Below are 14,656 nucleotides of genomic sequence, written 5' to 3'. Positions count from 1 at the left end.
ACGACCCTGCCTAGGAGGGCCCAGGGGGCGCGCTGGCAGCCTCCTCCCTCCCAGCACGTGGTGGTCGGCCGGGGGAGGCCGGTCAGGTTCAGAATGTTCCTGCAATCCAGCCACGGACACAGCGGCTCAAGTCTTATTTTATTCTGACGATGATCAGGGCTGCCTGGTGAGCAGCACAGGGGCCAGGCCCTGGGCAGGAAGCCCTCGTACCTTCCTCAGCCGTGGGCCCACCAGGCCCCCAGAGCCGGCTGCGGGGGCGCAGGGGTCTGGCCGGGCTCTGCTCACAAGGCCAGAGTGCTGGCTGGGCTGGGGCTGGATTCGCACAGGAGGGCCCGCACTGCCCCCTCCCCACGCGGGGCGGGGGGGGGCGCCTTCCTGGTGGGAGAGGTGGCAGGGCAGGGCCCAGGGCAGGGCAGGGTGGGGCCGGTGTCCTCGGACTCTTGGTGGCCAGAGCGGGGGCCTGGGTCGGACTGTCACACCTCCTTCTTGCAAGAACCTATGGGTGGAAGGGGTGGGGCTGGGGTCAGCAGTGTCCGTTCCCCACCAGCCTCCGGCCCAGCCAGATCTGCCCGCTCGGCCTGTGGCTGCCCCTCCCTGCGCCCTCTGGCCTCTCTGGGCAGGAGATGGCTCCAGCCTCGGGGGTCCTAGGCTACCAGAGGGGGACTCTGTGGGTGGGGAGGTCACAGGGACCACGGCACTCACAGGAGCCCAGCTGCTCCTCCAGGAAGGAGATCTGCTCGCTCAGAGAGTCAATGCGGTCCAGCTGCCGGAGGGAGTGGGCCAGGAGGCTACCCGGGTCCGGGAGCCCGTGCTCCAGGGCCCGCGAGGCCAGGCTGTGAAGCGGGGTCAGCACGAGCTGCAGCTTCTATGGGGCAGGCGGAGGGCCCGGTGGAGAAGGGCCTGTGTGACCCTGGGCCAGCCCCTCACCCTCCCTGTTCCACAAGGATTGAAGGACAATAGGGTGGCCAGCAAGGGCACCGCCAACCCCCAGACTCAGTTCTAGCTGCAGGGCCCTGGACGTCCACCAGAGTGAGCTTCTGCGCCAGGAGACCGGGGCAGGGGGCGGCACAGACGGATGTCACACAGGCCAGCCCGGCCAATGGTCCCTGAGGCCTGGGACCCCTGGTTGGAGGAGCTAGGAGGGGTGGGCAGGGGTTGCTGAGGGGTCTCGGGCCAAGGACCCTGCGGAAAGGCCGCAGGGGCACTCTGTCCCTGCAGGGACAAAGGCGGGGGTGGGCTGGGCCGAGTCCTCGCTCTCTGTGGGGCCCCGCCCCCTCCTGTCCTGGCATCCCAGACACCGTCCGCTGCCCCTGCCCAGCATGGCGCCCAGGCCAAGGGCACCCTAGGCTGCCAGCAGCGGGGAAGCCTCCCGCCCAGGGCTCCCCCACTGAGCCCTGCCCCCATGCCGAGGCCCCCGGGTACCCCGCCCAGCCCTCACCTGCTCCAGCACGTCCACCCTTGACTGAAGCCTCTGCATTTCCTCCTTCACCTCACTGCCCACTCCTGGGGAGAGCCGGGTGCCGAGTCAGGGGGGCCGGGCTCGCATCCCGACGCGGGGCCTCCAGCCTCTGCTCCAGGCGTGGGGCGCAGCCCCGGGCACCGGGTTCCTGCCCCAGCTGTTGTGGCGAGTCCTCCCCCAACCTTGGGTCCTGGCCGTCCACCAAGGCCACCCTCCTGGTCCGGAAGGTGGCTCTGGGCAGACGCAGCCTCACCCGCCCGCCCCTCGGTGCTGGGGTCCCCGTCATGCTGAGGGGCTCCGGGCTGAGGTCCGTGCCGCACTCTCGCTCTCGGCGCCGGGCTGCCAACGGCGCATTATTACTCACGGTACGAGTTTGAAGTGTCACAGCGCGTACCAAAAGTAATAATGTCCCGTCACCAGCGGAGGGAGGTGCTGTGTCTCCAGGCTGCCCAGGCAGGGACACGTGGGCGCCTTCTTCCACTCCGGGCTGAGGTGAGGCCCTCCCCGCGGTCCCCGTGGGAAGCCACCACCCATCCACCCTCCAGTGCGCCCGTCACCCCCACCAGCTCGGGCCCTCCCTGCCCACCCCCCAGGCGCATCAGCAAGGGGGGCAAGCGGGGAGTTTACCTGTCGCGGGGTTCGGGGCCACCCTGGGGGCCCCTCTCCCGGGCAGGCAGAGTGCCCCGTCCACAGATGGGCTGTGCCCCTCTCGGCACTGACACCAGTAACTGCCCGCGGTATTGACACAGCGCTGGGGACAGCCGCCCCTTCCAGCCCTGCACTCATCCACGTCTGTGGGAAAGGGCTGTCAGGCAGGGGCGCCCACCCTGAGCCCCCTCGAGACCCACCCATCGGTGGGCTACCCAGGACACACAGGAGGTGCCCGGAGGCCCCCTCCCCTCCGGGAGGGTGGAACCAGCCTCACCTGTCTGGCAGGTGTCGCCCTGCCATCCTGCAGGGCAGTGACAGCGGCCGGGCTGGACACAGCTCCCCCCATTCTGGCATGGTGGCTGGCATATTGCTGTGGGTGGGTGGGGAGGCCTGTCACCAACTCAGGAGGGTCCCCAGGGCCCCGCAGGGGTGGCAGCCAAGGAAGGGGTGCCGTGCCGGAGATGCTCATTCAGGTTTTGAGAGACAAGCAGCTGGTGCCTGGCCCCGGGTCTGGGGAGCGGGAGGGACCGCTCCCTCGCTGGGTTCGACTTTAACTGACCCCAGGCGCCAGGGGCCCGTACCTGCTGCACAGGACCCGGGCAGCCCGCTGGTCCTCTTCCAGCCGGGGCAGCAGGCATAGCGAGGCCGGGCGGGGGCCGGCCCAGGGCTGCGGCGGTAGGCAGTCCTGTAGAGGGTCCTGCGGGATGGGTGGGGGCAGCTCAGAGGGGCCCGGCCCTCACGGGGGGGGCCTCAGTGGTGCCACTGGGTCTCCTGGGCCCCGGCCGGGGCTTCCCCAGCCGCTGGCCTTCCAGGCTGGCTCCGTCCCCGTGCCCTCCAGAACCACAGGAGCCGTCTCCCCCAGCATGGACAAGGTCACCCAGGTGTGCCCCCAGAGGTCCTTTCCCCCAGGGATGGTACCTCGCACAGCACAGGCCACCTCCCCGGCCCAACCTGCTGTGCTGAGCAGGACCCCGAGGCCTGGGAGGAAGCCCGGCCGAGCCTGGCGTGGAGCAGAGGTGGCACCGCGGGGGAGAGCCTCCTGTTCTAGGGGCGGGGATCTAGGCCCTGAGGGGAGGGGCTTGCCACACCGTCTCCCATCCCCGACCGGGGAGGTCTTCAAGCACCTCAGAAAACAAAATCCTTTAAAGCCACATTCCCACAGCGGAGAACCAGAGAGGCACGCCCCTCAACTGGCACAGGCTGGGGCGTCCTAGGTGTTGGGGGCGGCAGGACCTCCATCTGTAACTGCCGGGGGCTGCCACGGGGAGAGGGTGCCCACTGGAGCCCCAAGGGCAGGGCCAGGACGAGGAAGCTTTCAGGGAGCCACGCGGGTAGGAGACTGCAGCCAGCGATGCTGGGTGGGGGTGGGAGCGCCCCCAAAGTGGAGGGGAGCAGACAGGGTGGGTGAGCCCCCTAAAATGAGGGTGGGGAGAGGATGCGCCAGATGCCCTCGTAGCAGCTGATACTTGAGGTCACAGCGGTAGCTTCCTGAGTCGGGACTGCCCAGGTTACAACAGGTGTCAGTCTCCGCCACCCACTCAGACGTGGCCTCGGCGAGTCCCTTCCCTGCTCTGGGCCTCAGTTTCCCTTCTGGGGCGCACTGCCCTCCCAGCCCCAGGGCTTGTGCGTGGCAGATGGGGCGCTGCGGCGGCAGGCGGCGCTCACCGGTAGGTGCTGCAGGCTCGGTGCCCATCGCAGGTGGTGAGGAAGGGCTGGTACACACGCTGCACAAAGGACTCGGACACGGGGCCCCTGGGAGCCCCGATGACACACACCCTGCGGCTACGGGGTGATGGGGGCCAGAAAGTCAGTGGGGGGGCTCCCAGGGCTGTGACCCAGCCCCAGAACCCAAGGGAGCCGGAAAGCGGGGAAGGGGTTTCCCAGTGTCACCATGGGAAAGACCGTCGGCAGGAGCCACAGGGAAGCCTCGGCTCCGCAAACACCGGGGGCTGCCCTGGGGAGGGGCCGAGGGCTCCCCGCCGCACACCCCCACCTCCCGAGCGCCCAGAGGCCGCGCCCTGGCTCACCCAGGCCGGTAGACGTGCTCGGTGCCACCCGCCGCCAGCACCAGGAACCAGAGCAGGAGCAGCTCCTGGGAGCCCCACATGGCCTGTGTTTCCGGATGGAACGGCCTTCTCCTCAGGATGGCCTGAAGCGCAAAGCACAACCCTGGAAGTCCCTCTGCAGACCCCGCCTCGAGCCCGTGCCCCTCGTGGAGACTGTCCTCTTGGCTCCGTGACACCCGCCCAGCTCACCCACTTTGTTGGGACCTCTCACCGCAGCGGCAGAGCCTCCACGGGCGGTGTCAGCTCTCCCCGCCCCCATCCCACCTGGACAGGGAGGCCGGCCCCTCACCAGCCACATACAGCCCGCCCAGGGGCCACAGAAGGGCCACGACATCCGGGGTCTGGGAACAGAAGCTGAAGCCCTCGCCTGGGGAGAGGGACACCTGGGCAGCGCTGGGCTTGGTCAAGTTCACTGGGGAAGGTGGGGGCCCAGGGCGGGCATCTGGACTACGTCTCCGTCCCCTGGCTGGGTTGGTGCCCTTCCCACAGGGCAGGGCTTGTACTCCCCGCCTCAGTCTGCAATTGGGGTGTTAGTGGCGGGGCGGAACCCCCCCCAGCTGGCTGTGCCCTTGTGGCCTTCAGTGACCTCACGTGCCAGACGGGGAGCCAGCCGTGGTGGCTTGGGGGTCCACTGGGGTGCAGGTGCCCAGCAGGCAGGGGCCACTATGGTCCTCCTCAGGGTGGGGCCGGGGCCTGCACTTAAGAGGGGGGTCACTCCGCTGCCGGGGACTAAACCGCTAGTGCAGACAGCCTCCAGGGCTCCCAAGACAGTGGCCCTACTAGGCACCCAGATGGTGGGGGGACTGGAGCAGCCCCCCCACACGCCAGTGGAGCCGATCACCGTTCCTGCCCTGGCTGTGGATGGGAGCCGGGGAGGCCCAGAGAGGGATTCCCGGGAGCCCCCAGCCGGGAACTGATGGTCTGTGGCAAGCCCAGGGGACGGGGGCGGGGCTGCTATCTGTGTGCACAGCCAAGGGTCTGGGGAGCTGGGAGCTCTCTGCTCCCATGCTCCGGGCGCCCCATCTGAGGTTTCCCCCAGGTGGGCTGAGCCTGGCCCTGCAGGCCCCCCCGCCGCCGCCCGCGCGAAGGAAAGGGCACAGGAAGGAGATGAACTGGTGTGTGTGGTGGCGGCGGGGAGCAGAGGCTGGGTACAGTCACCTCCCTCTCTGGGACTCTGGGACTCACTTTCCTCAAAGACACCACTAGGGTCTCGGAGGCCCCTCCTCTGGCTCCTCTGGTTTACGGTTAGTCCCTAAACCACCATGAGCATCATTCAGCCCCAGATGCCCGCCCAGGCCGACCCAGAGGGAGGCGACGCCACGCCTGGTCCACGCGCGGGTTCAGCTGGGTGTTCGGGCCATGCTCTTCCCACGGCACCACGCGGCCCTGGGCTGGGCAGGAAGGCAGCTGCACGAAGGCTTTCCTGCACCTCCTGTTCTCTGTCACGGGCCTGAGAGGGGAGGGCTGGGTGGCCGAGCAGGCAGAGGCTGCAGCGGGCAGCTGAGGTGTTGGACTTAGTTTGGGGGCGGCGGGGGGGGTGCTTCTTAGCTGTTTCTGGGCAGGGACATGTCCTGCCAGTCAGAGTTGGCTCGGAAGATGAACTCTGGGGGGAGCGCACTGTTAGACAGCGGGCCTGGTGGCGGTCCAGGCAAGAATTGAAATGGTGGGGACAGGTGGTCCTGCGGAGTGGGCCCTGGGAAGGCAGAGGTGGGCCGGGGGGCTGGCAGGGCTGGGCAGGGGCCTCCGGGTTCCGCACACCCTGAGCTCTCCCACACCGGCCACCTGGAGGGCGGTGCATCTCATGCAAATGTGACTGTCCTCCACAAACACCCACCCCAAGCACCTCCCCAACCTATCGGAAGCTGGTTAGAAAGGAAATCGTGCTTTTTAAAAGAAGAGAGTTGATTTTTGAAAGTCACGCTTTTCCCCTAGGCCAGAGGAAGCCGATGGCGCTGACCAGCCTGTGCTGGGCTGGCAGAATCCCATTTCCCTTTGGTGTTAACAGCCCTGCTGGGGCGGGGAGCCCGGGCAGGGCGCTCTGTGGTACCTCCAGAACGATAAGCAATAAAGTCCCATCCCCTCTGTCTGCACGAGCCCTGCCACCACCTTCCCTCCCACCTGCCCCGGGCTGCCGCCTCGCTGACCCCACCCGGGGAGACAGTCGTTAGAGGGAGGGGCCTGACTCCACCGCAGGGCGATAGCCCTGGTTCCCCCTTCCACCGTGAGGGGTGCTTTGGACGTTTGGATGGGCGGGGGTGGATGCGGAGAGGCGGAGTGAGATTACAAGACTGATTCCCTGGGGGTGCGCCCTCTCCACCGCCCACCCCACGTCTCCCCTTCCCCCTGCACGGCCGGCTCCGTGGAGAGTGGGAGCGAGGGTGGAGTGACACGTCCCCCCGCTCCGCCACCGCAGGGTACCGCTGGCCTGGGCTGCGGGGTCCGGGGCCCGCGAGGCTCTGAGTCAGGCCCTGGGGGAGCCGCAGGGCCCGGATAGGGGGATGAGGGGCTGCGGCGCCCCACCCCTCCCCCGCCCGGGCCCACCCGCGCGGCCCGGCCCGGGTCACCTGTCACCAGCAGGGGGCGCCCTTTCCCAAGGCCGCTGGGCCCATTCTCCGGACCCAGCCGCGAGATCCGGGGCCGGGCTGGGGTTCGGGTGCCCGCGCGGCAGAGCCCGGCGCTCCCGGCCCGCTCACCTTTGGGCTCCCCGCGGTCGCCCTGCGTCGCCCCCCAGCTCCGCGCGCGGCGAGGCCCCCGCCCCCAGCCCGAACGTTGAACAGACCCCCGCCCGCGGCCGTCCCCGCGTCCCCAGCCGGGCGCCCCGCTCCCTCCACACTCACCGCCCGATCCGGGGCGCGCACGCGCCGCTGTCGCCACCGCGCAGAGGGGCCCCGGCCCCGCCCGCCCGCCAACCCCGGCCCCGCCCCTCCCGGCCCGCCCCCGGCCCGCCCCCACCCTGGGTGGGCTCCGAACGCCCGCCCGCCCCCATTGCGCAGATTGGGAAACTGAGGCCCCGCGGCGGACGGCGCCCCGGGGGCCGTGCAGTGAGTCAGCTGGAACCGGGTCTCCTGACGCACTACCCGCCGCCGAGCGCTACTGCCCCTCCCAGCCGGCTCCCGAGGACGCAGGGCTGAGCCGGCAGCCAGGTGCCCGGAGGCCGCATGGGGAGCCCGCGCTGGCCGCGGGTAGCTAGCTCTCGACTCCCCTAGGCTGAGCGCCGACTCCCGGGAATGGCCATAGCCCCCGGGTGGCCAGCTCCCTAGGCACCGGGGGCTGGCTAAAGCTGACCGCTGCCCTGCAGCCACACGTGGGGTGGACGTCAGTGATCCCCCGGCTCATAGCCGGGACTTCCAGAGATCTTACAGGTGGGGGCGGGGCTCGGCAGAGCGCCGCCGGGTCCTAGGTGCAACACCGAGCCTCCCTCCCAGCCAGTGTGCCAGGTTAGGGGGTCTGCCGGGCTCCCACCTGGTGCCCCCTTTGTTCAGGACAGTTGGGACCACCCCTGAGTGCTCTTCAGGCCTCCAAGGAGTCCCTCAAGTGCATGGGCACCACTGGGGGCTCCTGGGCCAGTCACCTCTCCTCTCCTCTCCAGGCTCCCTCTCCACATTCGCAGCATGGGCTAAAGAAGCCCCGTGTGGTGGAGTGGCCAGCAGTGCCCAAGAGACAGCAGCCGGCACAGCTGGAGCCAGGTGCCCCAGCCCCTCCTCCCCTGGGGAGCCCTCACGTCTGCACCAGCGTGTTACAGCCGTTAGTGCGCGTGACACCCTGGGCCCGCGCCTCTCGGCACTTTCTGCCCTGGAACTGGAGCCCAGGCCCTGTTCGCCTAAGTGCGTGTGTGTGTGTGTGTGTGTGTGTGTGTGTGTGCGCGCGCGCGCGCGTGCACACGTGTAAACCGTGCCCGGGCCCAGCCAGGCCCCCTGCTGCTGCCCAGAGCATCGCCTGTGGCACTCACCTGGAGAAGCAGTCTCCCTCATGCCCCAGACACTGGTGGCAGCGGTGGGGGCTGCCCTTTCCCCTCCTGTGCCGGGGTCTGCGGGTCAGAGACACGGTGTGGGTTAGCGCACAGCCTTGGTCACCGTGACATCCAGGGGCTGGGGAGGGGGACGGGGCCGGCCTCCATGTGGCTGTGGGAGCTTGGCCTGCACTTGGCCTACAGATCCCCACCCCTCTGATGGCCAGAGAGGAACGGGCCTTTCAGGCCTGCCCACACCCTGTTGCCCGGGGGTCCTGAGTCCCGGGATGGAAAGCTCTGCAAAGCCCGGGGTGCTGGGAGGGCATCCCGCAGGTTCACGGGGAGGGGGGCCTTCAGCTCGGGGGGCGTCCGGATCAGGCCTACTTTGGTGCACAGGAGGTAAAGGAAGGGAGGGGACACAGGAGGCTGGACAGGAGCCCCTTCCTGGACCAGGGGCCCCTGGAAGCCCCTGGAAGATGACCTGAGGGTGGCTGGGTGGCGGGGGCTGGGATAACTGTGAAGTGGGGGGTGGTCCCTGGCGTGGCGGTGTCTCTCCCCCCACCCCCAACCCAAGCAGGCAGCCCCAGGCAGTAGAGAGTTAAGGGCCAGGCCCAGGGGGACTGGAGGGAGAGTTGCCCTGCCCTGTTCCCTGCCCCCATCCAGTCCCTGAAGCTGGTCACTTGACCCTTTGACCTCAGGCCTGGGCAGAAAGGGGCCTGGCGAGCTGCGTGGCTGGTCCTCGCTCCGCTGCTAAGCTGGGCGGACCGTCAGCACCTGCTTTCTCATCTGGAAAGTGGGTGTTTGTCACACAGACTGCTGGGGTGGACGTGACAACAAGACTGTCAGAGGCCAGGAAGGGCCCTGCCGCTCGGGGACCTGGGCTGCTCTGGGAGGGGGGCTCCCCTAGGCTGCAAGCTGTCCCTCTGCCCGGGACGGCTGTCCCCCGCCCGCCCCCGGCCAGCGCAGCCGAAGAGGGGCTCCTCCTGGGGCTGTGCTCGGTGTCCCCCACTGGCATGGCTCCTCCTGGGGCTGTGCTCGGTGCCCCCCACTGGCATGGCTCCTCCTGGGGCTGTGCTCGGTGCCCCCCCCGGCATGGCTCCTCCTGGGGCTGTGCCCGGTGCCCCCCCCGGCATGGCTCCTCCTGGCTCTAGATTTGGCTTTGGGGTTCCAACCCCTCCCCGGCGCCCCTCCCCGACACCCTCGGGGTGCTCTCCCACCCTTGGGGGACGATGCCCTCGGGACACGCAGGTCACAGAGAAGAGGGGCCTTACTGCCAACCCCGGGGGCTTCCCTGGGAAATCAGAGCGGGCGCGGGAGGGCGTGCGAGGTGCAGCGAGGCCGCCGCGCTGGCTTCTCCGGCCAGGGGTCACAGCAGCTGCTGGGCTGCCCAGCGTAAGCGTCAGTGTCGGGCAGGCCAGACTGGCATCCAGACTGTGCCACCCCCAGCGGGTGCCCTTGGCCAAGGTGAGGATGGCACTGATGGGGGTATGATGCGGTGGCCCCGGCCAGCGGAGCTCTGCAGACCCTCGGAGCTCAGCCCACAGGTGCCCGCGGTCCACAGAGCCCGCAGAGGGGCGCTCGCCCTGCTCTCCCCCCTCCCTGCCCTCCAAGGCCGCCCCTGCCCTACCTGGTGCCGCCCCGGGGCTGGCTCGGCCATGGCCACCACTGCTGCCCCCTCAGGCCAGGGCTGGGCCCTACCCCTCGACGGCCGCCTTGAGGCAACTCCCGAGGCCGCCTGCCTGTCCTGTCGGAGGCCTCCGTCTTGGCCATGGGGACGGTGGACTCGGGGCAGGGAGGCTCCTCCCGGAGCGAGGAAGGGTGGCTTTTTATGCTCCGTCCCCGTGTAAATCGGGGTTGGGATGGGCCCTTCCCAGCCGGACTTCCTGTGTGTGCTGTCCGCTGATAACGGGGATCTGTCAGTGAACAAACAGGAGGCCGAGGGGCGGTGGGGGGCCACCGAGGGAGGGCCTGGGCCCAGCGGCGGGGGCAGGGGTGGGGGAGCTCTCCCCGGGGACCAGGCTCTAATCCTGAAGCAGCCAGAGACGGTGCTCGGGCCCAGCTGCAGCCTGGCTGGTGACGCTGGGGCCCAGCTGGGCCCAGTGTGTGACAGAGGACGTGGCTGGCACACAGGGCCCCCCCAGGGCCGTGGGTCCACCAAGCCGGTGGGACCACATTAGTGCGGCTCCATGGAGGGGGCCGTTCTTCCTGTGACCCCCAGGGCGTGCACCTGCACCCCCGGGTGTGTGTGCCAGGGCCCGGGGGTGGGAGCGGCCAGAAGAGAGCTGGGGATGGGGCAGGAGGCTGGGTGGGCTGAGAACAGCCCGCTCTGTGAGTCCCTGGGGCCTAGAGTGGCCATGGTGGGGGGTGACGGAGAGGGGCAGACGTCAGCTCAGAGGCTCAGGCCTTCTCTAGGAATGCCCCCTACTCCTGGGCGTGTGCAAGCATGGGCGAAAGCCTCCAGTCCTACTTCCAGGCCCCTCTTCAGAGGAGGGCAAAGCGCGTTCCCAGGCCCCCTCTCCTCCCTTGGCTTCCAGAGGCTGAGGGGGGCCTCTAGGTGGCCAAAGGGGGTGCTCCTTCAGACCCTCCAGGTGGTCCAGCCCCCCAGCTCAGACCCGCAGTTTCCTCATTTAGGCGGTGCTGGGGACCCGCAGGCTGAGCACCTGTTGCTGCGATGCTAGTTGGCTGGGTGCCCAAGGGGCAGCTACTGAGGCCACACCTGGCTGAGGGCTCTGAGTGAGCAGCGCCCCCAACCCCATTGTCCTCGGGTCTGAGCCCTGCTCCGGGGTCAGCACTCGCCCACCCACAGGTGGGACCCTCTCCGACTCTCTGGCCTTGAGCATCTCTGCTCAGCCCTACCTCCCTCCGGCCCCACCCAAATGGATTTCCCGGCCAAGAGGGAGGCCGGAGCAGCTTGGGAAATTCCACACCCAACCCCCCACGCCCCCGAATGCCTCCGAGAGCAGGAGGGAAGTCTGCCCGCCCTTCTGGTTGGTCTCAGTGGTCAGCAGGGACTGCTCCCTTCCCCGCCCCCATAGGAGGGTCTCTTGCAGGCATGAGGCTGGGGTCAGCCAGGGCCTTCACTTCTCCGGGCCTCAGTTTCCCCATCTATCCCATGGGGCCAAGAGAGCTGCCAGCGAGTGAGGTGGCGGTGACGGCTGACAAGGCTCCGGGCTGTCAAGTGTTGCCGGATTGAGCGCAAGGAGGTCTGGGGGCGCTCATCCCCCATCTCTTCCGCTCCAACCCACGTGGCCCACTCTCGGCCCCATGGCTCTCCCACCTGAGGGTACATCTGTCCAGAAGGGTTAGGGTTCCCAAACCATACACTGAGTGTGTCCTGCTGAGTGTACTTTCGAGAGTGTAGGGGCCAGGTTAGGCTTTGCTCCCACCAAGGAGGTGACCCTCTGCCCACATCACAAAGACCCTAACCCTAACCCTAACCCTAACCCTAACCCTAAACCTAACCCTAACCCTAACCCCTAACCTTAACCCTAACCCTAACCCCTAACCCCTAACCCTAATCCTAACCCTAACCCTAACCCTAACCCTATCCCTAACCTTAACCCCTAACCCCTAACCCTAACCCTAACCCTAACCCTAACCCTCTAACCCTAACCCTAACCCTAACCCTAACCCTAACCCTAACCCCTAACCCTAACCCTAACCCTAACCCTAACCCTAACCCCTAACCCCTAACCCCTAACCCTAACCCTAACCCCAACCCCTAACCCTAACCTTAACCCTATCCCTAACCCTAACCCTAACCCTATCCCTAACCCTAACCCTATCCCTATCCCTAACCCTAACCCCTACCCCTACCCCTACCCCTACCCCTACCCCTACCCCTACCCCTAACCCTAACCCTAACCCCAGGCCCAGGGATCTGCTCTGTGCCCCCGGGTGGAAGACACAGCAGACATCAGGGTTGGCTGGGCCCCGCCCCTTCTGTGTATGGATGCGGAGACTGAGGCCCAGGGAGGAAAGGGACTCACCTCAGGTGAGCAGGGACAGATCAGGACAGAAGCTGGCCCCTTCCTCTCTTTTCTCAGTGAGCCCCCAGTTCCTCCTGTGCCCCCACTCCAGGGGCAGACCTATCCCTGCCAGGGGACGGGCTGAGGTTGGGAGTAGCTAATTAGCCAACTTTGTGTAACGGTTAATGGGCCACCCCTCCCTCTAAAGCATGAGCCTGTTAGGGAACTTTCTGGAAGGATGCCCAGAGCACAGAGACAGAATGGTGGGTTGAATGGTGGAATTACAGGTATGGGGAAGGCAGATCCCGGGTCCTCCACATCCCAGCCTTCCCTGCCCTGGCTCCGCCGCTGCTGCCCACTAGTTCTGGGACCCCCACTGCTCTGTGACCCCCTCCCGACAAGCTCTGCCCTCCCACAGCCCCTCCTGGGCCGAGACCAGAACCAGGGCAAGGAAAGGAGGCTTTGCCTCCACACGCCAGCCTGGCCCGGCCTGTCGCCTAAAACCCCACGGTGCCCTCCGCTCTCAGGTCCCGGAGCCTCAGAGCCCGACGCGGGAGACGCGCTAGGGTCCTGCTCTAACCCACCGCAGGTCCGGGGCCGGGAGGGTCTGCACAGGAGGGTGGGCTGGTGCTGGCTGGCACCCCCTCAGACTCCAGGAGGGTCTTGGGGGCCGGCAGAGGGGTCACGGGTGCTTCCTGCCCCATGGGCCCCCTTCCCAGGTGCTGGGGTGGGTGGAGCTCACTCTGTGGTCCAGGCTGGAGGGGGAGTCTACCTGGGGTGGGCCAGGACTACCCCCATCCTCAAGGAGGCCCCCCTGCCGCCCCCAGCCCGCCCGACCCTGGCGTCTGTTCGAGGTCGTCCAGCACGCCGCCACAGCAGGAGTCAGTTTGGGAAGGAGTTGGCGCCTCCCCTGAGGGCAGGGCAGACCCCCCTCTGGCCGGCTACCCCTACCCCACAGGCCCAGCGTGGAGGCGGCCACCTGGTGGGATTGGTCAGCGACCTCCAGGCCGTCCACACCTGGGTGGCTCAGAGACCCGAACCCGGAGCCTCGCTGGCCTTGGGTGTGGCGTCCAAGGCAGGGCCCCAGTGGGGTCGGGAAGCTGGTGTTCTGGTCCCAGCTTTGGCTCGCACGGCTGGAGCCTCTGGCCACAGCGGGCCTCAGTTTCCCCATCTGCCCCACCGTCAGTAGGTGAGATGGCGCTGCCTCCCAGCCTGCCTGCAGGCGTGCTGCGGTTGACTGAAGGTGAGTCGTGCTGCCTTACCTTCCCAGAGTGTGCTGGTCAGGCCGGGGGCATGGTGGGGGCGGCCAGGGTCTCCTGGTCCTCCTGGGACCTTCCTGGGAGCCCTCACCGCCAGGCTTTTGGCCTCCACAGGCCCAGGAGTGGATGGACCAAGCCCCCAGCAGAGGCCAGCGTGGGCATCTGAGGCGGCCTGAGGGGTGCCGGGCGCGGCGTGTGAGCCGGGCTGCAGGAGGGAAGGCGCAGCGGACAGAGCAGGGGAGAGATGGGGCTTCCTGTTTATCCCCCGGAGTGGCCCGCTGGCCTCGGGGACAGGATGGCTCTGTCAGCCAGATTCACGCCAGATGCGGCTGACCCTTCATCAAGGGACGCGTGCGCTCGGTCCAGTGACCCATCCCCAGTGGGGCTGGAAGGCAGCTCGCCTTCCCCTGGGGCCAGTGAGCTGTCTCCAGTGCTGAGCCAGGTCCCAAAGGGAGCCAGAGGTCCCACAGGGAGAATGGGGTCTGTCCAGCAGCTGGGGGTCTTCATCTTCCCCCCAACCCCCCTGACGCCCGCCTTGCACATCTGTTAGAAGTGCCCATGGCCGTGCGGTGTGTGGCGTACGCACGTCTTACCCTTGAGCTGATGCAGCTGAGCTCACGAGGGAAGATGGTCATCTAAGGTCGGCTGGCGGGAAATGGAAGCTCTGGTCGTGGAGCCCAGGGGTGCCTGGGCAGCAGGAGGCCCTCGGGGGACCCTTGGCCTCTTCTCCTTGCTGTTCCCCATCCTCCCTCCCTGGGGACCACCCATGCAGCCGTCACAACCTTTCTGCTGCTCAGGCGGAGGCCCAGAACACGTCCTTCACCGCCCCCCGGCCTCGGTTCCCTGAGGGTCTCCATGGGCTCTGCCACTGACCCATCCTGGTCACCACACTTCCTGGGAGAGTCATGAAACCAACCACTGCCCAACATTTCTCCGGGTCTCCCCCACCCACAGTGCGGGAGTGCACTGGACGCCCGGCAGCCTCGTCAGCACTTACTGCTCTCCGCTCTTTCATTTTAGCCACCCTGATGAGTTTTGTGTGTGTGTGTGTGTGTGGTACGCGGGCCTCTCACTGTTGTGGCCTCTCCCGTTGCGGAGCACAGGCTCCGGAAGCGCAGGCTCAGCGGCCATGGCTCACGGGCCCAGCCGCTCCGCGGCACGTGGGATCTTCCCGGACCGGGGCACGAACCCGTGTCCCCTGCATCGGCAGGCGGACTCTCAGCCACTGCGCCACCAGGGAAGCACCCCCTCTGATGACTTTGCAGGGTACTGCTGTGCTGTTATTTCTCTAATACGGGGAGATG

The 14,656-nt window shown here is 67.7% G+C and overlaps 1 protein-coding gene across 5 annotated transcripts; it reads right to left on the bottom strand.

Moving 5' to 3' along the window:
- Window positions 1–126: 126 nt before the first annotated feature.
- On the bottom strand, window positions 127–13,379 carry EGFL7 (EGF like domain multiple 7). Of its 5 annotated transcripts, none has more exons than XM_073806841.1 (10): window positions 9,753–9,893; window positions 8,819–8,911; window positions 8,126–8,203; window positions 4,138–4,259; window positions 3,776–3,892; window positions 2,692–2,807; window positions 2,385–2,480; window positions 2,087–2,251; window positions 1,439–1,503; window positions 127–496 (listed from the first exon to the last, which is right to left on the bottom strand). In XM_073806841.1, exons 4-10 carry the CDS (start codon window positions 4,215–4,217, stop codon window positions 134–136), a joined length of 1,002 nt encoding a protein of 333 aa, XP_073662942.1. In that variant the 5' UTR covers window positions 4,218–4,259; window positions 8,126–8,203; window positions 8,819–8,911; window positions 9,753–9,893; the 3' UTR covers window positions 127–133. The 5 variants fall into 5 exon arrangements, with proteins under 5 accessions (XP_073662942.1, XP_033714994.1, XP_073662943.1 ...); XM_033859105.2 differs by lacking the exon at window positions 8,819–8,911 and adding an exon at window positions 703–865 and having other exon boundaries at window positions 412–496; window positions 9,753–9,813; XM_033859103.2 differs by lacking the exons at window positions 8,819–8,911; window positions 9,753–9,893 and adding an exon at window positions 13,356–13,379.
- Window positions 13,380–14,656: the final 1,277 nt, after the last annotated feature.

This window comes from Tursiops truncatus, chromosome 6, assembly GCF_011762595.2.
Source record: "Tursiops truncatus isolate mTurTru1 chromosome 6, mTurTru1.mat.Y, whole genome shotgun sequence".
NCBI lineage: Eukaryota > Metazoa > Chordata > Mammalia > Artiodactyla > Delphinidae > Tursiops > Tursiops truncatus.
The sequence above is the reverse complement of the archived record's forward strand: the minus strand, read 5'-3'. Positions and strand labels throughout refer to the sequence as shown.

What these genes read in the sequence shown, in the direction of transcription:
- EGFL7 (XM_033859103.2), bottom strand. Translation starts at nt 4,217, where the DNA reads ATGTGGGGCTCCCAGGAGCTGCTCCTGCTCTGGTTCCTGGTGCTGGCG. An exon ending in CGAGCCTGCAGCACCTACCG is followed by an intron (nt 2,808 to 3,775) that starts GTGAGCGCCGCC and finishes CCCATCCCGCAG; the next exon opens with GACCCTCTACAGGACTGCCT. An exon ending in GCCCGGGTCCTGTGCAGCAG is followed by an intron (nt 2,481 to 2,691) that starts GTACGGGCCCCT and finishes ACCCACCCACAG; the next exon opens with CAATATGCCAGCCACCATGC.